Genomic DNA, 26,250 nt, shown 5'->3' on the forward strand with positions numbered 1-26,250 from the left:
AGGAGGAATGTATTTATTTTGAACATTGAGGAGGAGCAGGTTGGACTTGATCACTGCCCTGAATGTTGGCAAGATGAAGTTGAGCTCTGAGCTGTTTTTTGAGTAGTGAAAGTGCAGGAGCAGCTAAAGGTCACCCAATGCGGAGTGAGTCTCTCTCTATCTCTCTCTCTCTCTCTCTCTCTCTCTCTCTCTCTCTCTCTCTCTCTCTTCTGAATGTTATTCAGCACTGACACTGGAAACCTTCACCATATCAACAATTACACACACATTTTTTTATCTGTTTATGTGACCTGTCTATTGTAGACAATTCAGAAACCAGCTGTTGCTATGGAAACGATAAGGTATCAGAGTGAGTACATTAATATATTATAATATAATTTTCAGCATACAGACCACTCGTCAGACGCTCTAAACTGGTTCTGAAGCAGGTGAAAACATGGTTAGCAGGAGCCACCTCTGCTCTTCAGGACTGCTTTGAGTGCACTGACTGGAACATCTTAAGGAAGGCTGCAACCAATGGCGACACCATCAACCTGGAGGAGTACACGTCATCAGTGACCAGCTACATTTGCAAGTGCATTGATGATGTGATCGTCTCCAAGACCATCACAACACACTTCAAACAGAAGCTGTGGATGACTTCTAAAGTGCATGCGCTGCTAATGACTAGAGACCTAGCCTTCAGAACAGGGGACAGGGCGGCCCTAAGAACAGCAAGTGCCAAACTATCCCGAGCCATAAGAGATGCAATGCGCGCCCATGCCCAGGCAATCCACAGCCACTTCCAGGACAGCAGAGACACCTGGCGCATTTGGCTTCACTAGCTTGTGTCCATCCCCGAAATGACCAGGTACTCTGTCTATCCACGGCAGACGTGAGGAGAACTCTTTGCAGAGTTAATCCACAGAAGGCTGCTGGACCAGACAACATTCCCTGCAGGGTGCTCAGAGAATGTGCAGAACAGCTAGTGGAGGTCTTCACTGACAGCTTCAACATTTCCCTGAGCAACGTCGTTGTTCCTATGTGCCACAAGACAACCACCATTGTCCCCATCCCAAAGAAGTCTACAGACTCCTGCCTCAATGAGTATCATCCCGTCACACTCACACCCATTGTTAAGAAGTGCTTCGAGAAGCTCGTCATGAGGCACATCAAGACCCACAACAGCTCCCATTCAGAACTCAGCAGCTTCATGTTTGATATTTATTCTTTTTATTTTGTTTAAGATTAGAGAACAAAAATTAAGTTTATTTCTGAAATAAATCTGCACATCTGTTTATGTGAGTAATTCAACTGAAAAGATGATGAATTATGTTAATTAAGCATCTTTATTTTTGGAAGTTTTGAGCATAAAAGATCTAGAAGCAATAATTTGTAGTGTGTGATGTGTATAGTGTGTGTGGTGTGTATAGTGTGTGTGATGAGTGTGTTGTGTGTGTGATGTGTGTGTGATGTGTTTTGTGTGTGTATAGTGTGTGAGATGTGTATAGTGTGTGTGATGTGTATAATGTGTGTATAGTGTGTGATGTCTGTATGATCTGTATAGTGTGTTTGATGTGTGTGTTGTGTGTGTGATGTGTATAGTGCGTGTTGTGTGTATAGTGTGTGATTGTGATTTGTACAGTATAGTGTGTGTGATGTGTATAATGTGTGCATAGTGTGTGATGTGTATAGTGTGATGTGTATAGTGTGATGTGTATAATGTGTGTGTATGTGATGTGTGTGTGAGAGGTAGGTTTTCAGAACCCTTGATTGTGTGTGTTTTCTGGTCAGTGGGATTGAGTTAAAGTGTAAATTAACAGTGTTTATTTTTATTCCTTCTCTGTGGTCTGGTTACATTTTCTTGTTGTATGGCGGAGGATTTTCCCCGGGTGCTGTAGCCATGGTGACGCCGTGCATCGTATTGACCTCCTGTGAAAACAACAATAATCAATAAATCATTAAAAACTTTCTGTATTTGTTCTTAACTTCAGTTGCTAATGAGCTAACGAGTAAATGATCAATTTCAAAGATAATAATAATAGTTGTTGTTGATCCTACAGTGTTAGAGAGAAATATAAAATATAACATGATTTCCAGTAGATTAAATAGTTTATGTTGTATATTATATGATAAACTCTTCTGAACTTTATACACAAACTCTAAACCTCCCTCCAGAACTTTTTGTTTTTGCTGCAAAAAACAAATTGTTGTCAAGCAGAACGCTAGAACGCTAGCTGATAAAAGCTGTTTCTATGGCAACCGGTAGTAGACACAGCTACTGACAAATAAAGAGCAGCGACAGGAGACATCCAAGTCTTTATATTGTTTTGTGGGCGTGGCTAAAGGTAGAACGTTCCGGGAAAGCACTGGATTATTTACATCTGATTTGTCATTATTTTGTCAAGATTATTTCTCAATTTGGGGCAAAAAGGTATCAGAATCTTATGGTGGGTTTCAGCTGTGGGTTTCTCAAACCTGCTGAGTGTGACGAGGTGGGAAAGGGTTGTTCACAGGAGCACTAGGAGCAAAACTCTCAGGGTTCGGAATCACGTTGATGATGTTCAGCTGTACCACACACACACACACACACACACACACAAAGACACACACACAGACACACACAAACACAAAGACACACACACACACACACACAACTTTAAAGTTACACAATAACACTTTATAAAGTACACAACATGGTTACCAAAATGGTTCCCTACAGAATCTGATCCTCACTAAATAGAAAGCAGACTTTAGTTAATGTCGCACTCCAACTCCCAGAATTCCTCACAACCTCATGATAGTCGCACCAGAACTGTTGATGTTCTTACAAGGTTTCTTGAGGAGAATTTCTTCCTTTCACATCTGGAGATCTGAACCTACACCTGAACTGTCCACATGTGGAGTTGATAGAAACAAAGCTGTACTAAACTGAAGTGATTATCTGTGGAGCTGAAGGTGACCTCTGAACTGATCAGCTGACCTGCTATTCCACTGGAGGCTGTTTCACCTGCTGGATCTGAAGTAGCTTGGAGTTGAGCTCCAGCTAGCAGCAGCATCATGCATTCAGGTATCAAGGAGAATAAAGTGAAAGGTCAGAAAGATGAAATGCTTTTCTTCTTCTTTATACTCACGCTCGGTTCACTGGTGCAGGTGGCTTTGCAGGTGAAGGCTGAAACTGCGATAGAGATGCAGAACTGGAGCAGAGTGAAAACCAGCAGAACACCAGATATTCCCTTCCCCATGCCCTGAAATAAACATCACCATCACAAAGTCCTTCCACTTCAAGTCAAATTTTTTTGTATCACAATATTCCTAAAATATATTTCACGATTTTTAATCTTACACACCTCATGATCAAATAACAACAAACATATAAATCAAACCTCTAAGGCGTAGCATCTGTAATCGTACTCATAGTCACAGTATCCAATACTCCCAAAAATCAGATCCAAGATCAGGATGATGATGGTGATTCCTGCAGATAGCGTGCTAAAAATATTCAGTGTCAATGTTGCCTTCACCTGAGAGAAAAACATCAATAAATCAATCAATCAATCAATCAATCAATAAATAAATGAGTTTGTATACACGCTTTAGACTTTTAGAAAGTTTCAACTGTCAGCAGTGTTTGTTTGTTTCTTTGTTAAAACTAGAAAATTAAACTATAAAAAGATTATAGGAAAATGTTAATATTTTATTTTATATTAGGCAAGTATAGATTAATTTATTGTATTTTTTTATTATTTGAATATTTATTTATTTGTTTGTTTGTTTACTGAAACATTCTGTCTCTGTGGAAATGTTGTGTTAATTACATTTTATTCAAAATTCTTTTCCGTTTACCTTTAAACCCATGTTTGGATCTTTGTCATTGTTTGTTTGTTTTCTGGTTTCGTTTCTTATTCTGTATTGTTTGTGTTCATGTCAGTTTTTGTTACAGTGACTGTCAGCACTCTATCCACACTTCTTGGTTTGCTACACTACATCCAGGTCGTCAGCCATCTTGGATTTTCACTTATCATGTATTGGATTTTAGGTATTAGGCACTATTTAAGGACGCTGCATTCACATGGCTCCTTGCCAGATGGTCTTCTCAGCTTGCCATGTGCACTGTGACTCATCCAGCCTTGTTCCTGTTCTGCCCTGCCTGGTTTGACTCTGTTTGTTTCTGGTTTCTATGTTTTTGCCTGCCCTGTATTACCCTGCCTGCCTGTGTACTGGATTATTGGACTGTATTTCACTCTGTGTTTTAATTAAAGACTGGCCTTTACCTGATAAGCAGATAACTGACCTTACAAAGGCTACCATTGAACTCATCGACCGGATTAGTGCTCTCTCCAGTTCAGTCACCTCTGCACCCGTGGATCTCGGGACTTTTTCAGCCCCTCCTGTATCGACTCCAGCCCGAGAGCCACATCTGCCTCACCCTGAGCATTTAGCTGGAGAACCAGGAATGTGCTGGCCATTCCTTATACAGTGTGCAGCCCTCTGTTTTTCCATCAGATCTCTCCAAGGTGGCTTTTGTTGTCTCCCTGCTGACGTCAAGGCCAGACGGTGGGCAACCACCAATTTGGGAATGCCAGTCAACTCTCTGCCTTTCCTATGTAGCGTTCAGCAGAGAGGTTCGCAAGATATTCACCTCCCTACACAAGATTTGCCCCCTTACACCAGCTAACGTCAACACTTCAAGCCTTCAGCTGGAATCCTGAAGCTGAGCAAGTTTTTACCAGACTCAAACTCCTCCCATTCACAACAGCTCCCATTCTGGCTCTCCTTGAGTCAGACCAGCAGTTTATTGTGGAGGTGGATGCATCTGATGTCAGCTTGGGGGCCATTCTGTCTCAGCGATAAGCCTCAGACAACCAGCTCCATCCTTGTGCTTTCTTCTCAAGATGCCTCAGCCTTGCTGGATGTAAATATCTTATAGGTGATCGGGAACTCTTGACCGTCAAGTTGGCCATTGAGTAATGGCAGCACTAGTCGGAGGCCACCTCCAGTCTTCTAGTTCCAGAGGGCTGTCCAGAGGGAAGGCTGTTCATTCCGGACCGTCTATTCTCCCAAGTCCTACAATGGTACCACATCTCTCACCATTCTGTCACCCTGGCTCTTCCTGCAATTTGTCGGTCCTCCAGCAGCCCTTCTGGTGGCCTAAGATAAAGAAGGACATCCGGGAGTTTGTGGCAGCATGTCCTGTCTGCGCTCAGAATAAGACACCCCAGGGGCCCCCAGTCTGCTTGCTCCATCCTTTTGCTGTTCCCAGGCAGCCCTGGTCTCACATCTCCATAGACTTTGTTACTGGCTTACCCCCGTCGGCTGGGCTCACCACCCATCGTGGTGGATCGATTCTCCAAAATGGCACGTTTCAGTGCCTTGCCCAAACTTCCGTCAGCTTTACTCATGCTCCAGCATGTTTTTCGCCTGCATGGCCTCCCACATAACATTGTATCTGATTATGGTCCTCAGTTCACCTCTAACTTCTGGAGAGAGTTTTGCCAGCGCCTAGGGTCACCATCAGCCTGTCTTCTGGGTTCCAACCTCAGTCTAATGGACAAACCGAGCAGTTAAACAAGGAACTAGAAAAAGGACTTTGCATCCTGTGTTCCGAAGAACCTACATTCTTGTCCTTTAACCTGGTGTGGGTGGAATACGCCCACAACTTCCTGCCATCAGCAGCCACAGGTCTCTCCCTCTTCCAGGCAGCGTATGGATACCAGTCTCCACTGTTCTCCATTCAGGAAAGGGAGGCCTCGGTACCTTCTGCCCTTGTCAAATGTTGCTGACATGTCTGGTGAGCTTGTCTGCTCCTCCTCAGTGCTTCTAGGAGCTACACCCGGTGGGCCAATCACAAGCGCAGTCCGGCACCCCTTATCATGTTGGTCAGATGGTTTGGCTATCCACCAGAGACCTGCCGCTTAAGGTTGCCTGCAGGAAACTTGCCCCATGCTTTGTTGGCCCTTTTCCCATCTCCATGGTGCTCAATCCTGTGGCGGTCCGACTCAAGCTCCAGAGTCCTACGTATTCACTCTAGCGTCCATGTCTCTAGACTCAAGCCGGGTTCCCTCCACCAGACCCCATCCACCCACCCGGTTCATTGATGGGGGCTCTGCTTACACTGTTCAATGGCAACTACGTTCCAGTGGAGGATTACAGTACAGTATAGTTTGGGAGGGTTGGGGTCTGGAGGAGCACTCCTGGGTTCTGGCATGCCACATTTTGGATGCTGACCTCATCACACAGTTCCATCGTGTCCATCCTGACCAGCCTAGAAAGACATGAGACGTCCCGTGAAAGGAGGGGTACTGTCAGCACTTTGTCCACATTCCCTGGTTTGCTACACTTCCACTTTGGTGGCCATCTTGGATTTTCACATCTAGGGTGGTGGCCATTTTAGGTGTTATGCACTATATAAGGACTATATAAGGCTTTCACATGGTTCCTTGCCAGATGGTCTTCTCAGCTTGCTCTGTGCACTGTGATTCATCCAGCCTTGTTCCTTGTCTGCCCTGCCTGGTTTGACTCTGTTTGTTTCTGGTTTCTGTGTTTTTCCCTGCCCTGTATTACCCTGCCTGCATGTGTAACGGATTACTGGATTGGTTTTTACTCTGTGTTTTTGCCTGCCCTGTATTCTTTGCTTGCCTCTGTACTGTATTAAAGACTGATCTTTACGCTGAGTGTTTGCCTGCTTTGCCTGATTATCTTGTCAAGCTCATTAAAGACTTTTATTATTTACATCAGCGTCCTGCATTTGAGTCCTTCCTTCCGGCCCACCCTGACAGTGACATTTAGAACCAAAACTATATCATCAGATAAAAAAAACAGAAATCATGTCGTACCACACAGGAGTTAAACTTGTTGCTCGCTGAAACAGCCAGAGAGCCGGCGATGATGTGCTGTGAGTACGGGGAGGGTGGGGCACACAATGTTTTATTGAAACCTGAAATAATACCATTTTATATATTTGCATATTTATGTCATTAAAACTGAAGAACACTAACAAACACTGGGCCCCAGAAGACGATTCCGGAGATTATGCCGATGGTCAGAGTGTAGGTCACCAACACGATACCAAATAACTCCGTCAACAAACCTATCATTATCTGGACAGTCTGAGGTTAAAAAAAACACACACACAATTGTAATTTAAAAAAATCTGTAAAAAACTTTTTAATGAATACTGTTGTGTGTCTAATGTAAATAAACACAAAAAGATCTACAACTACTACCACACGTACAGGTACAAATACCACTATAACTACACAACTACTACTACATGTATAAGAGCAAGTGTTTTGTGATTGTGTTTGTTTGTGTAATTGTGTGTGATTGTATTATTGTGTAATTGTGTAACTCACCCCCAGAGCTTTGGGTTCTCCTTTCAGGAACTTGCTCAGTGGGCCAAATGTCTGAGTGGAATTCTGTTCTGCTGCAGGTGAGGGAAGAACTTGAGTGATGATGGTGTAGCCGCTTCCCACATTAGTGACAGGTACAGGAACGCTGGCCATCTTTACACCACAAAGTCTGACCTTTTAACCTGACAACAAAGAAAAACTTTCACAAACAGACTGAAGGAAACAGGAGTTTTAATAACACTTATTGATCCTGAGGTGTTTATTCTCTGCTTGAGCGTGAACACATGGACTCGACTCAAGAAACTCGTTACAACTCTCGAAGGTCCATCTGATCAGAAACTTCCAGAACCAAATTGATTCAGAAACATCAAGAAAGCTCTAAAGTCTTCAGAGAAGATTAGCTTCTCCTTTTCTAGAAATGTGTTTCGAGAAGACAAAGAGGAAACGGAGGAGTATGCTAATGTTAGCCTTGTGCTGTTGTAAGCGACGAGTCTTCGGGTGAAATTACATCCTGACACATTTATTATTATTATTATTATTATTATTATTATTATTATTATTATTATTATTATTATTATTATTATTACTTCTGTTTTTTCTTGACAATTTAGCACAACATTTTAGTAGTTTTATTATTTTATTATTTCTTATATAATATATAAGCTGTAAAGGTTCACAACATTTTATCATCATGTAAAAGTATTTTAAAGCAAATTAAAAAATAATTGTATCTGTATTATAATCTATATTACAGTTTTTTTTTACAATCTCTATGACAGTTTTTTCAATAAATTTAACAAGTATCCTAAACTTGTTAGCACTTGTTATCCGTCTTTGTAGGCTATACAATTAACACATTTCTTGCAGTGATGTCCTTTTGAAAATAAAGTCTTTACTGCAGCAATTATGTGTCTGTATTTGTTTTACATAAACTGTACATTTTATAAAGCTACTGAGATGAGATGGTCATTCATTTTTATTGAATTTCTGCAGCAAAAGAAACAAAAGGCATTTACTAAACCCAAGAAAACAAAAATGCAGAGAGGCTTCAAAAGAAACTCCAGTGCAAAACACAATCTATGATCAATACAATATCCTGTTTATTGTATAAGGGCAGACCTGACACATATAAGGACAGACCTGACACATATAAGGACAGACCTGACACATATGACAGACCTGACACATATAAGGACAGACCTGACACATATGACAGACCTGACACATATAGAGACAGACCTGACACATATGACAGACCTGACACATGTATGGACAGACCTGACACATATAAGGGCAGACCTGACACATATAAGGACAGACCTGACACATATAAGGGCAGACCTGACACATATGACAGACCTGACACATATAAGGGCAGACCTGACACATATAAGGGCAGACCTGACACATATGACAGACCTGACACATATTACAGACCTGACACATATAAGGGCAGACCTGACACATATAAGGACAGACCTGACACATATAACAACAGACCTGACACATATAAGGGCAGACCTGACACATATGACAGACCTGACACATACTGTATAAGGACAGACCTGACACATATAAGGGCAGACCTGACACATATAAGGACAGACCTGACACATATAAGGACAGACCTGACACATATAAGGGCAGACCTGACACATATAAGGGCAAACCTGACACATATGACAGACTTGACACATAAAATAACGCAGTTTCTGTAATTCAAGCTGATGATAGTGTTTTTTTGTCATTGTGTTATGATTGACTAAATGTTCCTGTTGGAAGAGAACATGTGTTAGTGTTTTGAATAATTATTTGAATTTAAAACATGTTTGCAGTGTTTTGTTGACATGGTGTATTGTGTTAGTTTATTATTGTATTTTGACAATTAGTTTTGGAGTTTAGTTTACAATGTGTGATTTTGAGCATGAAATTAACCATTTTGCCAGTTGTGTGTTTTAGGTGTGTTGGTGCGTTAAGAGTTTAAGAAACTTGTTAAATGTATTGGAAAAAACTGTCATAGCCATTGTAAAAAACTGTATTCTCTATTATGATCTGTTTTATAATCTGTTTTAATCTATATTATAATCTGTATTATAATCTCTATAATATTTGTTATGAATCTCTTTAATAATCTGTGTTAATCTGTATTAGAAAGAGGAATTGAGGAAGTGAATTTGAGGAAGTAAAATTTCACCTGAGGAAAAACCGCTAACTGAACACATTACACACTGATCCTGTTACTTGTCTGTTAAAAACACAGAAATACTTTACCTCAGTTTGTTAATTCAATAAAGAGAAAAAGTCATATTTTACCTTCTGTCCTTTTAGCAGTGCTCTCTCTCTCTCTCTCTCTCTCTCTCTCTCTCTCTCTCTCTCTCTCTCTCTGTCTCTCTCTCTTAGTCTCTCTTTTATTCTTCTTCTTCTGTACACTTCTGTCTCTTCAACACACCTTTATCTTCTGTTCTGAAAGAATAAAGAATGTTTACGGTCTCGGTGACACAACACCGAAATTAAAAACTAAAATTGGATACAGTAAATGGAGCTCCAGAGAAGGAAGTCCAGAAACCTGCTGTTGTTTTTCTTACAGCTCACTGCACAGTTCCTGGCAGGAAAGACCGAATACAGTCAGCGCTGCCTAGATATATGACCTGTAATAACTTTTATACAGCTCCAGCAACAAGATAGACAACAACAATAAAAATAGGGGCAAGGAGCGATTCATGGGGCCAAGCACAAAAGGTGCAGCATTAGTTTCCTGAGCATAATATACATGTGAAACGTCACAACATGACATGACACTTTGTTAATAGCTTCACCATCACGGTACTAAGCAGCACAAAACCTTTGCATCATGAATATCTTTGACATCATCAAATTTGTTCTAGCTCCTAAACTCCTAAAATAAAATAAAACCCTGCAGAAGGAGAATTGAAACAACACAGTTATGAAAGCTGCTCTGAGTGAGAACAGTGTGAAACGACGAACTGTTAGAACATTACGGCTCAATGCTTAGCAACAGACACGCTATCAAAAATGGTGACAGAAAACCAGTCAATTGTAACAGAGAGGAGGATTTTATTTTCACAGTTGTGCTCAGAAACGTCTGGTAGTCAGCAATAAATACAAGGAACTGTTTAAGAAACAGAGAAAAATCAGAAGAACTAGACAAAAATCCAGCGCTTCGATACCTGCACGTTCTAAAGTGTTTTCTTCCTCGTTTCTTCCTCTTATTTTTTACTTATCATTTTATTCTGCACTCATTGCTCAGACAACAAGAACTTGTTTCTTTAGCAATCTGACTTTTTCTTTCACAAACAAAAACAGCAGGTTGTCTTGTTCCTGAGAAACCAAAAGGAATTATGACCTGAAGATGTTGGGGAACTTAAAGCGGCACCTCGGACTGTTACACAGCAGAGCTGAAACTGGAGACTCCTTCTGTACATGTAGAAAAAAAATCACTGAACAAAACTTCACCAAATCAATGATCAATCAGAATAAGTCTTCAGCAGCATGTGGGATGATGTTATGTTTTTATTTTGTATTACTGTGACTGTAGAGACTGTCAGAGAGAGTGATAGTGAAATAGTTTACTGTAAAAAAAAAAAAAAAGAAGGAACCCAGACATGAAGGTTTGGTCTGAACTGTTCTCGTAATGGTGTGGGCTCAGAGAACAGGCAGAAAAAGAAGAGAGGCAGGAGTCAAAGAAGAGAGAGAGAGAGAGAGAGAGAGAGAGAGAGAGAGAGAGAGAGAGAGAGATGTGGAGGAGTTTAGCTGAATGTCGGAACCTGTTCTTTTCTTAAAACTATAATTCGTTAATATTTCTTGTTCTTGCTTTAAAAAAGGACGATCCTAAAACATGAAGAATTCACCCAAAAACTGAAGGGTGAACCAGAGAAGAAACCATGGGTAAAAGTGTAGATTCTTTTATTATAATGGATGACTGAATCACTTTGATTCACAAACGATTCTTTAAAAATGAGTCATAATGGGTCTCATATAAAAAATTTAAAGAAACAATAAAGGGAAAAAAAAATTAAATACCAGGTCAAATAATGGTTCTCTGAGACATACACTAGTTGTTTTCTGTGAACTCTGGACCTGAGATGAATCGCTGGATCAGGTCCCAAACACTAACTCTAGATCCTTCAGGTTTCTTATCACACTTTATTATAACTTACGGCCAACAGGAAAACTACATGCCAGTCACACCTTTGATCTAAACTATGTCAGGAGGAAGGTCTAAAAAAGGAAGGAAGAAAATTCAGCTTTGTAGCGAGAAAGAAATAAAGATGGAGTCTCGTAAGAGGAAAAGATGAAGGAATAGAAAGAAAGAAAGAAAGAAAAAAGAAAGAAAGAAAGAAAGAAAGAAAGAAAGACTGCATGGAGTTGCTGTCTCCTCTTTAGTATCACAGAGTCTAACTGGAGCTGGTAGATCTCTAGATGCCTCAGGAACCTCACAGATTCGGCTTCATCTCAGTGCAGGGGAAAGTGTGTCTGAGCCCCGAACACTATCAGGGAGACTATTCCAAAGTTTGGGAGCTAAATAAGAAAACGCTCTACCACCTTTAGTAGACTTAGATATTATGGGAACTACCAGAAGTCCTGAGTTTTGTGATCTCAGGGAGCGTGAAGGATTGTAACGTGTTAGAAGACTAGTTAGATACATGGGAGTTAAACCATTAAGAGCCTTGTATGTAAGTAGCAGCAGTTTGTAATCAGTTCTAAACTTAACAGGTAGCCAGTGTAGAGATTCTGAGCATCAGATAAAGACAGGATGTTTCTCAACTTGGCAATATTTCTAAGGTGGAAGAAGGCTGTTTGTGTAATATGGTGATATGGTTTTAAAGACAAGTTGCAGTCTAATGTATCACACAGGTTCCATCTCATTTCTACAGAAACGGTTAACTTGGTTCAGCCACTTCTTACAAACTCTTGTGTAATCATATTTTCTGTTTTCTTTTTCGGGAAGTACTAAAACTATAATTTTACACCTTTCCATCTCAGCTGTTAAGGCTCTGGGCTACTGATTGGAAGGTCATGAGGTCAAATCCCAGCACTACAATGCTGCCATTGTTGGACTCCTATATGACTTTTATTTGAAACTGTAATTTGTTTTGGATGAAAGAAATAGCTAAATGACACCAATGTAAAATTATAGTAAGAGCCGACAATGACGTGGACTCGACTTTCAAGAAACTCCTTACAACTCTCGAAGGTCCGTCTGGTCAGAAACTTCCAGAACCAAATTCATCCAAAAACATCAAGAAAGTTCTAAAGTTTTCAGAGCAGATTATCTTCTCCTTTTTCAGAAATGCGTTTCTTTTTTAGAGAAGACAAAGATGAAATAGAGGAGTATGCTAATGTTAGCAAGACTCATGCCATATTGGGAGAACCATTACTTGAGCTGGTATTTTTTTTCCTATATTTTTTGTTTAAATTTAAATTTTTATATGAGACACATTATGACTCATTATAACTTACGGCCAACAGGAAAACTACACACCAGTCACACCTTTGATCTAAACTATGTCAGGAGGAAGGTCTAAAAAAGGAAGGAAGAAAATTCAACGTTGTAGAGAGAAAGGGATTAAGATGGAGTCTCGTAAGTGGAAAATATTAAGAAAAAGAAAGAAAGAAAGAAAGAAAGAAAGAAAGAAAGAAAGAAAGAAAGAAAGAAAGAAAGAAAGAAAGAAAGCGGTGGAGCAAAAAACAGAGTAGGGATTAAATAGACAAAGAGTGAGTTGAAAGGAAAACAGAGGGAATGCATTTGACTCACAAGCTTGCGATTTGACTCAAATAATTGACTCAAATAATTGAAGAACCGAAGAATTTCCCAAGTCAAACCTTAAGAAAGAAAGGGAACGGGAAAGAATGTACCAAATAGTCAGTTTGGTTACTTCACTTTGGGTTTACATTTTTTTTTACATTTACAGCATTTGGCAGACGCCCTTATCCAGAGCGACGTACATAAGTGCTTAAATCTCTAACATTGATAAAGATAGGATCATATTTTCTGTTTTCTCTTTGTGGAAATACTAATATTAAAATTTGAAAAATTTCCCAGGAAGACAGAGGAAGACAACATGTCCAACAATCATTTCAGGAGAACTTTAGATAATTAATGTCCTGTCTTTGACACTCCTCCAACACCAATCTGCTTGTTTGCTTAGACAATTTTGCTTTTACATGAAAATGAGATGCTAGTAGATTTCCTAAACTCCAGTTTTCAGTATGAAGTCTTTGCTTTTCACTCTTCAGTGTACATCAGTTTGTCCTTCTCTCTTTTCCTTTGTGTTGGTGTCCTGGTCACATTTCAACAGCTCATGAACAGAATCTCCACCTTCACGCAAATTCCTGTCTGTGTGGATGACATTATTATAGCAGCACTGATCATCTGAGGTCCTTGTGATATGCACACTATCCCGACTTGTCAGTAGGCAGTACTGATTGCCTCCTACCCAAAACCCAACACCATCAAGGGCTGTCTCACTGTTATCCCATCATATTCCTATAATAATCACCAGCCATCTGTCTGACCTCACTCAGTCTGCTCCAGCTGATGGAGTCACACGAATGGGCCTTTATCCAGGTTAAAGCAGCTCTTTGCTGAAGACTTCACAGACTGAAGACTTGTCTTACATTCACATGTTATTTTTTTTACCCCACAGATCAAAACCAAGTTTTACCAAAGTTAGCAGACAAGAGTTTCTTTAGAGGAGGTCTGTGTGACGCTGAACACAAACACCTGACTGTCTGAATATGAAACCGTCTTTACCACAATAAGAAGCAGCAGCTTACTGGGAAATTACAGGAAAAGTTCCTGCTGCTTTAGGTGTAAATAAGAGAAGTGTTGAGTCGCAGAAAACTAATATTGACAACAGTTCAATGAGACTCAGGTGAAGTGAAGTGGAATTACTCTAATCATCATGAAGGTGATTATTTCCCTCACACACACTCAACACACTCTTCCTCATCACACACTCCTCACCCACTCCCCCAATGTGTGTCAGTATGAAGCTCTTTGCTCTGGTGCTCCTGCTCCAGCTCCTGCTCCTCTGTAACAGCTGGAAAATATTGAAAAATATAAAAACTTGAGAGAGATGATTGATTCCCCGAGTGAAGCAGGAAATATAGTTAACCAGGCCGTGGATTCTTATTATACAAGTACAATTTTACTAGAGGTCACATGTTTCCATGCCAGTTTGCTGCTGATCAGGAACAAGCAGATTCCACCTTTACTTTAACCAACGCAGCTCCACACACAAAGGACAACCAAAAATGGGCTAAACAAGTGGAGACCCCAATATGTAAAGACATAAAACAAAGCTGCAAAGTCGACCAAAATCACAGGAGTCGTCCCAGGGAGGAACTGGATATCCATAACAAGAGATGGAAAAGAATAGCAAGCAGGAATTAATATTCCCAGTCATTTTTGGAGCGCTTACTGTTGCACCAATAAGAAAGGACAATTCGTAGCGAGGGCCTACATCGCTGAGCAGGAGAACTTTAAAGTCAAACACTCCAACATTCAGGACCTGAATACTGAGCTCACTAAACTGTATAATTTACCCTTCAGTGTGTTTCCAGGATTAGACTTAAAGTAACATGAATACAGTGTGTGTGAGTACGTGCGGGTGTGTGTGTGTGTTCGAATCAGTAACTTTCCTGTTAGAAACATGTCAAAGCATCATAAAAATGTATCACTTTGTTGAGCTTCTTTTTCTTTTTCTCTTTTGTGCAAAATAATCTTAAAAATAATAAAAGCCTGGTTAGTTTGATTCTCTGGCAATTAAAGCTTCTTATAAACAATGTGCAAATATTATGTTAAACAAATTAAGTACATTTATCTCTGTTAATTCTCCTGCAGATCTTTCATAAAACTTCACTGTTTGCTGTGAAACTAATGGATTTTGTCGCTTCATTTCTTCACACTGAACAGTGACACCTTCTGTACACAGCATTTATTAGTAGTGTCATAGTGAACCAGCAGTTGGTGACATTTCACTACTGTGTACAGAGAGACCATTTTATGTGTGTGTGTGTGTGTGTGTGTGTGTGTGTGTGTGTGTGTGTGTGTGTGTGTGTGTGTGTGTGTGTGTGTGTGTGTGTGTGCGTGTGTTCGAATCAGCAACTTTCCTGTTAGAAACGTGTCAAAGTATCATAAAAATATATCACTTTGCTGAGCTTCTTTTTCTTTTTCTCTTTTGTGCAAAATAATCTTAAAAATAATAAAAGTCTGGTTAGTTAGATTCTCTTGCAATTAAAACTTTTTATAAACTATATGCAAATATTATGTTAAACAAAATAAGTACATTTATCTCTGTTTATCTCAGCATTTATTAGTAATGTCATAGTGACACATTTCACTACTGTGTACAGAGAGAGCGTTTTATGTGTGTGTGTGTGTGTGTGTGTGTGTGTGTGTGTGTGTGTGTGTGTGTGTGTGTGTGTGTGTGTGTGTGTGTGTGTGTTTTGTGTGTAATAATAATAATAATAATATTGGCGACACCACTTCCAGGACAGCGGAGACACCCGGCATATGTGGCAGGGCATATAGGAGATACAGCTTCACCTCTTTGTGATAGCGATGCCTCCATCCAAGATGCGCTTCTATGCTCGGTTTGCGGTACAAAAGAACGTAGCGACAAGGAAGACCATCCCTCTCCCCACCGACCAGGGACTCTGTTTATCCACGGCCAATATAAGAACTCTATGTAGAGTTAATCCACAGAAGGCTGCTGGACCAGACAACATTCCTGGCAGGGTACTCAAGGAATGTGCAGAACAGCTAGCGGAGGTCTTCACTGACATTTTCAACATTTCCCTGAGCAGCGTTGTTTTTCCTAAGTGCCTCAAGACAACCACCCTTGTCCCCATCCCAGAGAAGTTTAAAGTGTCCTGCCTCAATGACTACTGTCCCATCGCATTTTAAGAAGCTCGTCATGAGGCACAGCAAGACCCAGTTACCACCCTGCCTGGACCCCCTACAGTTTGTGTATCGTCCAGACCGCTCCACGGACGATGCCATTGCCACAACCTTTTTGCTCTTTGCACACTCTGTCTAACATTTCAGGCGTTTGCTGGTTTGCACAATTCTTTACATTATCTCAGGGACCTGCTGCTATGAAACTGTCTTCATTAAAGCAATATTGCTGAAAATACAGTATTTACACTGCTCAGCACTTTATGTATGTACTAAGTCCTTAGCCCTGTCTTTGCTTTATTTATCACTATGATTTTGGAGAAACGTTGTCTCACTTCACTGTGTACTGCAACAGCTATAGATGGTTGAAATGACAATAAAAGCTTCTTGACTTGACTTGAGCTGATATTAGAGAGAACTAATCAACACCTGAACACCAATCAGAGTCCACATATTTATTCTTTTTATTTTGTTTAAGATTAGAGAACAAAAATAAAGTTTATTTCTAAAATAAATCTGCACAGCTGTTTATGTGAGAAATTCAACTCAAAAGATGACGAATTATGTTAATTAGACATCGTTATTTTTGGAAGTTCTGAGCAAAAAAGATCTAGAAGCAATAATTGTGTAGTGTGTGATGTGTATAATGTGTGTGTAGTGTGTGTATAGTGTGTGTAGTGTGTGTGATGTTGGCTTTCAGTGTCCTTGATTGTGTGTTTTCTGGTCAGTGGGATTGTGTTATTGTGTAACAGTGTAAATTAACAGTTTTTCATTTTTATTCCTTCTCTGTGGTCTGGTTACATTTCTCGCTGTACGCCGGAGGATTTTCCCCGGGTGCTGTAGCCATGGCGATGCCGTGCATCGAATTGACCCCCTGTGAAAACAACAATAATCAATAAATCATTAAAAACTTGCTGAAATTGTTCTTAGCTTTTTTCAAAGACAAATAATCGCTAATTTCAAAGGCAAATAATAATTGTTGTTGTTGATCCTACAGTGTTAGAGATAAATATAAATATAAAATGTAACATGATTTCTAGTAGATTAAATAGTTTATGTTGTACATTATATGATAAAATCTATGATAAACTCTTCTGAACTTTATACACAAACTCTAAACCTCCCTCCAGAACTCCCTCCAAAAATTTGTTGTCAAGCAGAACGTTGTTTTAACGTTAGGTGATAAAAGCTGTTACTATGGCAACCGGTAGTGGAAACAAATTAAGTGCAGCGACAGGAGAAATCCAAATCTTTAGATTGTTTTGTGGGTGTGGCTAAATGTAAAATGTCCCAGGAAAGCACTGTATTGTTTACATCTGATTTGTCATTTTTTTTTGTCAAAATTATTTCTCAATTTTGGAAAAAAGGTTTCAGAATCTTATGGTGGGTTTCAGCTGTGGGTTTCTCTTACCTGCTGAGTGTGATGAGGTGGGAAAGGGTTGTTCACAGGAGCACTAGGAGCAAAACTCTCAGGGTTCGGAATCACGTTGATGATGTTCAGCTGTACCACACACACACACACACACACACCCACACAACTTTAAAGTTACACAATAACACTGTATAAAGTAAACAACATAGTTACCATAGTTACACTCCAAATGGTTCCCTACAGAATCTGATCCTCACTAAATAGAATGCAGACTCCCAGAATTCCTCACAACCTCACGATAGGGCACCAGAACTTCAGGAGAATTTCTTCATCTCACATCTGGAGATCTGAACCTACACCTGAACTGTCCACATGTGGTGTTGATAGAAACAAAGCTGAACTGAACTGAAGTGATTATCTGTGGAGCTGAAGGTGACCTCTGACCTGATCAGCTGACCTGCTATTCCACTGGAGGCTGTTTCACCTGCTGGATCTGAAGTAGCTTGGAGTTGAGCTCCAGCTAGCAGCAGCATCATGCATTCAGGTATCAAGGAGAATAAAGTGAAAGGTCAGAAAGATGAAATCCTTTTCTTCTTCTTTATACTCACGCTCGGTTCACTGGTGCAGGTGGCTTTGCAGGTGAAGGCTGAAACTGCGATAGAGATGCAGAACTGGAGCAGAGTGAAAACCAGCAGAACTCCAGTTATTCCTTTCCTCATGCCCTGAAATAAACATCACCATCATGGCAACAAGTCCTTTCACTTTACATAAATTTTTTTGTATTGCAATATTCCTAAAATATATTTCACGATTACCAAAGTTCATATATTTTTTATCCTTATACACCTCACGATCAAATAAGAACAAACAAATAAATCAAACCTCTGAGGCGTAGTAGTTGTAACTGTAACTGTCCTCATAGTATGAGTATCTATATACATAACTCCCAAAAATCAGATCCAAGATCAGGATGATGATGGTGATTCCTGCAGATAGCGTGCTAAAAATGTTCAGTGTCAGTGTGGCCTTCACCTGAGAGAAAAACATCAAGAAATAAATCAATCAATCAACCAATCAAGTTTGCATGCATGCGTTAGTCTTTTAGAACGTTTCCACTGTCAGCAGTGTTTGTTTATTAGTTTGTTTATTTGTTTGTTTGTTTGTTTTGTCAAAACTAGAAAATTAAACTATAATAAGATTGTAGGAAAATGTTAGTATTTTATTATATATTAGGCAAATATAGACTAATTTATTGTATTTTTTATTATTTGAATATGTATTTATTTATTTGTTTATTTGTTTGTTTTTTGATTGTTCTTTTTACTGAAACATTCAGTCTCTGTGGAAATTTTGTGTTGTTCACTTACATTTTATTTAAAATTCTTTACTGTTTATCTTTAAACCCATGTTCGAGTTTTTGTCATTGTTTATTTGTGTCCTGGTTTTGTTTTGTTTTTGTTTTGTTTGTATTCACGTCAGTTTTTGTTACAGTGACTGTCAGCACTCTGTCCACACTTCCTGGTTTGCCACACTTCCAGGTCGTCGGCCATCTTGGATTTTCACTTTCAGGGCGGCAGCAATTTTAGGTGTTAGGTACTATATATCGGATAAAGCGGTAGAAAATGAGTGAGTGAGTGAGAGTGTGGTACTATATAAGGACGTTGCTTTCACATGGTTCCTTGCCAGATGGTCTTCTCCGCTTGCCCTGTGTACTGTGATTCATCTGACCTTGTTCCAGACCTGCCCTGCCTGGTTTGACTCTGTTTGTTTCTGGTTTCTGTGTTTTTGCCTGCCCTGTATTACCCTTCCCTGTATTACCCTGCCCTGTATTACCCTGCCTGCCTGTGTACTGGATTACTGGATTGGTAATGAATTAGAGAATGGCCTTTACGCTGAGTGTTTGCCTGCCTTGTAAGATTATATTGTCAAGCTCATTAAAGATTTTAATTATTTACATTGGCGTCTTGCATTTGAGTCCTCCCTTCCGGCTCACCCTGACAGTACCATCTGGCCAGTTATGAATTCAGCAGATGCACCAGGCCTGAAAGCCCGTCAAGTTGGTCCTGGAGGAATGGCGGCACTGGTTAGAGGGTGCTGGACAGCCCTTTCTAGTGTGGACGGACCACCAGAATCTTGAATCTTTGTTCGGCCAAGCGTCTGAATTCCAGGCAATCCTGTTGGGGTCTTTTCTTTGGACATTTTAATTTCCCCCTGTTCTATAGCCCGGGATCCAAGAATGCCAAGCCGAACACTATCTCAGCAATACACCATGTAGGAGGAGGGAGAACCTGTTTGCCCTTCGCCTTCGCCTTCGCCTTGATTTTGAAAGGAGGGTACAGCAGGCCACCTCCAGTCTTCTGGAGGGTACAGCAGGCCACCTCCAGTCTTCTGGAGAGTACAGCAGGCCACCTCCATTCTTCTAGTTCCAGAGGGCTGTCCAGAGGGAAGGCTGTTTGTTCCGGTCCGTCTTTGCTCCCAAGTCCTCCAATGGTGTACCAGCTCTCACCTGTTCTGTCATCCTGGCTCTTCCTGCACTTTGTCAGTCCTCCAGCAGCCCTTCTGTTGGCCTAAGAACAAGAAGGATGTCCGGGAGTTTGTGGCAGCATATCCTGTCTGCGCTCAGAATAAGACACCCTGGGGCCCAGCTGGCGTGTTCCATCCTCTTCCTGTTCCCTGGCGGCCTTGGTCCATAGACACTCCATAGACTTTGTTACTGGTTTACCCCCTTCGGCTGGGATCACCACCATTGTGGTGGATCAATTCTGCAAGATGGCCCGTTTCATTGCCTTGCCCAAACTTCTGTCAGCCAAAGAAACAGCTCTGCTCATGCTCCAGCATGTCTTTTGCCTGCATGGACTCCCACACAACATTGTATCTGATCATGGTCCTCAGTTCACTTCTAACTTCACTTCTGGAGAGAGTGTTGCCAGCACCATCAGGCTGTCTTCTGGGTTCCATCCTCAGTCTAATGGACAAACTGAGCAGTTAAACCAGGAACTAGAAAAAGGACTTCGCATCCTGTGTTCCGAAGAACCTTCATCCTGGTCCTTTAACCTGTTGTGGGTGGAATACCCCCACAACTCGCTGCCATCAGCAGCCACAGGTCTCTCACCCTTTCAGGCCACATGGATACTAGCCTCCACTGTTCTCCAATCAGGAAATGGAGGCATCGGTTCCCTCTGCCCTTGCCCCAATTGTTGCCAACCTCCTCAGTGCTTCTAGGAGCTACACCCAGTGGGCCAATCACAAGCGCTGTCCAGCACCCCGTATCATGTTCGTCAGATGGTTTGGCTATCCACCAGAGACCTGCTGCTTAAGGTTGCCTGCTGGAAGATTGCCCCATGCTTTGTTGGGCCTTTTCCCATCTCCATGGTGCTCAAACCAGTGGTGGTCTGACTCAAGCTCCAGAATAATATGTATTTACCCTAGCTTCCATGTCTCTAGACTCAAGCTGGTTCAAGCCTGTTCGCTGGTGTTTTTGCCTGCCCTGTATTACCCTCCCTGCATGTGTACTGGATTACTGGTTTGGATTTCATTCTGTTTTTGCCTGCCCTGTATTCTTTGCCTGTCTCTGTACTGGATTAGAGACTGGTCTTTACGCTTGTGTTTGCCTGCTTTGCCTGATTATTTTGTCAAGCTCATTAAAGACTTTTATTATTTACATCAGCATCCTGCATTTGAGTCCTTCCTTCTGGCCCACCCTGACAGTGACATTTAGAATCAAAACTATATCATCAGATAAAAGAAACAGAAATCATGACGTACCACACAGGAGTTTAACTTGTTGCTCGCTGAAACAGCCAGGGAGCCGGCGATGATGTGCTGCAAGTACGGGGGGTACAATGTTTTATTGAAATCTGAAATAATACCATTTTATATATTTGTATATTTATGTCATTAAAACTGAAGAACACTAACAAACACCGAGCTCCAGAAGACGATTCCAGAGAAAATGCTGATCATTGGAGTGTAAGTCGCCAACACGATACCGAACAAAAACGTCAACAATCCTATCATTATCTGGACAGTCTGGGTTTAAAACACACACAAACACACACACAATTGTACTTTAAAAATATGTAAAAATCTTTTTAATGAATACTGTTGTGTGTCTACTGTATATAAACACAGAAAATCTACAACTACTACCACAAGTACAGGTACAACTACCACTATAACTACTAAACTACCACTATAACTACACAACTACTACTATAAGAGCAAGTGTTTTGTGATTGTGTTTGTTTGTGTAATTGTGTGTGATTGTATTATTGTGTAATTGTGTAACTCACCCCCAGAGCTTTGGGTTCTCCTTTCAGGAACTTGCTCAGTGGGCTGAGTGTCTGAGTGGAATTCTGTTCTACTGTAGACGAGGGAAGAACTTGAGTGATGATGGTGTAGCCGCGTCCCACATTAGTGACAGGTACAGGAACGCTGGCCATCTTTACACCACAAAGCCTGACCTTTTAATCTGACAACAAAAGAAAAAACTTTCACAAACAGACTGAAGGAAACACAGGAGTTTTAATAATACTCGATCTTTCAAGAAACTCGTAACAACTCTCGAAGGTCCGTCTGGTCAGAAACCTTATAGAAACAAATTCATCCAGAAACACCAAGAAAGTTCTAAAGTTTTCAGAGCAGATTATCTTCTCCTTTTTTGTTTCTTTTTTAGAGAAGACAAAGAGGAAATAGAGGAGTATGCTAATGTTAGCCTTGTGCTGTCGTAAGCAACGAGTCTTCAGGTGAAATTACATCCTGACATTTATTATTATTATTATTATTATTATTATTATTATTATTATTATTATTATTATTATTAATAATATTATTATTATTATTATTATTATTATTATTATTATTATTATTATTATTATTATTACTACTACTACTACCACTTCTGTTTTTTCTTTACGATTTAGCACAACGATTTAGTAGTTTTATTTTATAATATATAAGCTGTAAAGGTTTGCACCGTTTAATCATCATGTAAAAGTGTGTTAAAGCAAATTAAAAAATAATTGTATCTGTAACTGTATTATAATCTATATTAATCTCTATTATAATCTGTTCATAATCTTTATTAATCTATTTTATAATCCATATTATAACCTCTATTATAAACTGTAGTAATCTATATTATAATTTGTATTATAATCTTTATTATTATCTCTATTATATGTGTTATGAATCTCTTTAATAATCTGTGTTAATCTGTATTAGAATTGAGGAACTGAGGAGGTGAATTTGTGGAAGTAAAATTTCACCTGAGGAAAAACCGCTAACTGAACACATTACACACTGATCCTGTTACTTGTCTGTTAAAAACACAGAAATACTTTACCTCAGTTTGTTAATTCAATAAAGAGAAAAAGTCATATTTTACCTTCTGTCCTTTTAGCAGTGCTCTCTCTCTCTCTCTCTCTCTCTCTCTCTCTCTCTCTCTCTCTCTCTCTCTCTCTCTCTCCGTATCTCTTTTATTCTTCTTCTTCTGTACACTTCTGTTTCTTCAACACACCTTTATCTTCTGTTCTGAAAGGATGTTTACCGTCTCAGTGATGCAGATATTCTGCATCAGGTTAAAGCACAGACACAGAAAGTAAAAACTAAAACTGGATACAGTAAATGGAGCTCCAGAGAGAGAAGCCCAGAAACCTGCTGTTGTTTTTCTTACAGCTCACTGCACAGTTCCCGGAAGGAAAGAACGAATACAGTCAGCGCTGCCTAGATACATGACCTGAAGTAACCTTTACACAGCTCCAGCAACAAGATACCCAACAACAATAAAAAATAGGTGCAAGGAGCGATTAATGGGGCCAAGCACAAAAGGTGCAGCATTAGTTTCCTGAGCATAACATACATGCGATCTCTGGGATGTGTGCAGTGGAACGTCACAACATGACATGACACTTTGTTAATAGCTTCACCATCACAGTACTAAGCAGCACAAAACCTTTGCATCTTGAATATCTTTGACATCATGCTGATCAAATTTGTTCTAGCTCCGAAACTCCTAAAATAAATTAAAACCCTGCAGAAGGAGAATTGAAACAACACGGTGACCTGAAGATGTCAGGGAACCTAAAGCGGCACCTCGGACTGTAACACAGCAGAGCTGAAACTGGAGACTCCTTCTATACATGTAGAAAAAAATCACTTTACAAAACTTCACCACATCACTGATCCAATCAGAATGAAAAATGGTGGAGCAAGGAAAAAAAAATAGAGTAGGGATTAAATAAACAAAGAGTGAGTTGAAATGAAAACAGAGGGAATGCATTTGACTCACAAGCTTGCGATTTGATTCATATAATTGAAGAACTGAAGAATTTCCCAAGTCAAACTTTAAGAAAGAAGGGGAACGGGAAAGAATGTACCAAATAGTCTGTTTGGTTATTTCAAAAGTATAAAACCACAGAAGTTTCTACAATGTTCTGCACTTTGGGTTTATTTCATTTCAGCTTCGATATACTAATATAGGTATAAATAATACCTATATTAGTATAATAAATATAATAAAATATAAATAATTATAATATTAATTAAAAATAATAAATATTCGATATAATAATATAGGTAAAAACTACTACCTAGATCTCTAGATGCCTCAGGAGCCTCACAGATTCGGCCTCATCTCAGGGGAGGTCCAAAATATTCATGGCACAGAAGACAATCGGAGTTGGTACAATATCTGGATGACTTGGGATGGGTAGAAAGAGAGAAACAGTGGAGAGGGATTAACGTAGCTGCTGTTCATAATAACATTTGGTCTGATGTATTAGAGCACAATATTATGGGATGTATTATGTGTATGTATGACTGAAGAGTTTTTAATCTACATTTAAACTGGGAAAGTGTGTCTGAGCCCTGAACACTATCAGGAAGACTATTCCAAAGTTTGGGAGCTAAATAAGAAAACGCTCTACCACCTTTAGTAGACTTAGAAATTCTGGGAACTACCAGAATTCCTGAGTTTTGTGATCTCAGAGAGCGTGAAAGATTGTAACATGTTAGAAGGCTAGTTCGATACATGGGAGCTAAACCATTAAGAGCCTTGTATGTAAGTAGCAGCAGTTTGTAATCAGTTCTAAACTTAACAGGTAGCCAGTGTAGAGATGATAAAATAGGGGTTATATGGTCTGGCAGCTGCATTTTGGACTAACTGTAGCCTATTTATTAAAGATGCAGGACAACCACCTAGTAATGCATTACAATAGTCCAGTCTAGAGGTTATGAAGGCATGAACTAGCTTCTCAGCATCAGATAAAGTCAGGATGTTTCTCAACTTGGCAATATTTCTAAGGTGGAAGAAGGCTGTTTGTGTAATATGGTGATATGGTTTTAAAGACAAGTTGCTGTCTAATGTATCACGCAAGTTCTTTCTCATTTCTAAAGAAACTATTATCTTGGTTCAGCCACTTACAAACTCTTGTGTAATCTTATTTTCTGTTTTCTCTTTCACAACAAGTACTAAAACTAAAATTTTACACCTTTCCATCTCAGCTGTTAAGGCTCTGGGCTATTGATTGGAAGGTCATGAGGTCAAATCCCAGCACTACAATGCTGCCATTGTTGGACTCCCACTGTATATGACTTTTATTTGTTTACTCTAAAATTACAGAAAAATAATCCATATATAATCCAATAATCTAAATTTCACATAACAGCACATCCATAGTTACAGGTACAGGAGCACTGGCCATCTTTACACCACAAAGTCTGACCTTTTAATCTGACAACAAAAAAAAAACCTTTCACAAACAGACCGAAGGAAACACAGGAGTTTTAATAACACTTATTGATCCCGAGGTGTTTATTCTCTGCTTGAGCGTGAACACGTGGACTCGACTAAGGAAACTCCTTACAACTCTCGTGTGTGTGTGTGTGTGTGTGTGTGTGTGTGTGTGTGTGTGTGTGTGTGTGTGTGTGTGTGTGTGTGCGCGCGTGTGTGTGTGAATTTGTATGTGTGTGTGTGTGTGTGTGTGTGTGTGTGTGTGTGTGTGCAGATGAGCAAGACTCACACCACATTGGGAGAACCATTACTTGAGCTGTTTTTTTTCCCCTTTATTTTTTCTTTAAATTTTCATTTTTATATGAGACACATTATGACTCATTATAACTTACGGCAAACAATAAAACTACATGCCAGTCACACCTTTGATCTTTTTTTTTTTTTTTTTTTTTTTTTAATTTTAATTAGGACAATGCACATTAATCAACAAATCAGCAATAAGCATCAGTGTAAATATGCCAGAATTAGCACAATAGTCCTAACGCAAGTATCATAAAACACAAAATACAAATTACTTACAACCTCAATATGCATGTAGACATGTTACACAGACAGTAAACTAAACTATGTCAGGAGGAAGGTCTAAAAAAGGAAGGAAGAAAATTCAATGTAGCAGAAAGAGATTAAGATGGAGTATCATAAGTGGAAAAGATGAATAAATAAAAAAGAAAGAAAGAAAGAAAGAAAGAAAGAAAGAAAGAAAGAAAGAAAGAAAGAAAGAAAGCGGTGGAGCAAAAAAAACAGAGTAGGGATTAAATAAACAAAGAGTGAGTTGAAATGAAAACAGAGGGAATGCATTTGACTCACAAGCTTGCGATTTGACTCAAATAAT

General features: G+C 39.7%; 2 protein-coding genes across 2 annotated transcripts; both read right to left on the minus strand.

Moving 5' to 3' along the window:
* Positions 1-1,717: 1,717 nt before the first annotated feature.
* LOC113638711 (membrane-spanning 4-domains subfamily A member 12-like) lies at positions 1,718-9,929 on the minus strand. The gene is made up of 8 exons (XM_047813277.1): positions 9,645-9,929; positions 7,335-7,513; positions 6,978-7,088; positions 6,816-6,872; positions 3,366-3,503; positions 3,114-3,227; positions 2,458-2,547; positions 1,718-1,911 (listed from the first exon to the last, which is right to left on the minus strand). Exons 2-8 carry the CDS (start codon positions 7,482-7,484, stop codon positions 1,834-1,836), a joined length of 738 nt encoding a protein of 245 aa, XP_047669233.1. The 5' UTR covers positions 7,485-7,513; positions 9,645-9,929; the 3' UTR covers positions 1,718-1,833.
* Positions 9,930-16,694: 6,765 nt separating this feature from the next.
* On the minus strand, positions 16,695-23,327 carry LOC113638714 (membrane-spanning 4-domains subfamily A member 4A-like). The gene is made up of 8 exons (XM_027140147.2): positions 23,013-23,327; positions 21,919-22,097; positions 21,545-21,655; positions 21,392-21,448; positions 18,509-18,658; positions 18,235-18,348; positions 17,666-17,755; positions 16,695-17,128 (listed from the first exon to the last, which is right to left on the minus strand). The coding sequence occupies exons 2-8, from the start codon at positions 22,066-22,068 to the stop codon at positions 17,030-17,032; spliced, it is 771 nt and encodes a 256-aa protein (XP_026995948.2). The 5' UTR covers positions 22,069-22,097; positions 23,013-23,327; the 3' UTR covers positions 16,695-17,029.
* Between the last annotated feature and the right edge of the window lie 2,923 nt (positions 23,328-26,250).

The sequence above is a fragment of the Tachysurus fulvidraco genome, chromosome 5 (genome assembly GCF_022655615.1).
Source record: "Tachysurus fulvidraco isolate hzauxx_2018 chromosome 5, HZAU_PFXX_2.0, whole genome shotgun sequence".
NCBI classification, from domain to species: Eukaryota; Metazoa; Chordata; class Actinopteri; order Siluriformes; family Bagridae; genus Tachysurus; species Tachysurus fulvidraco.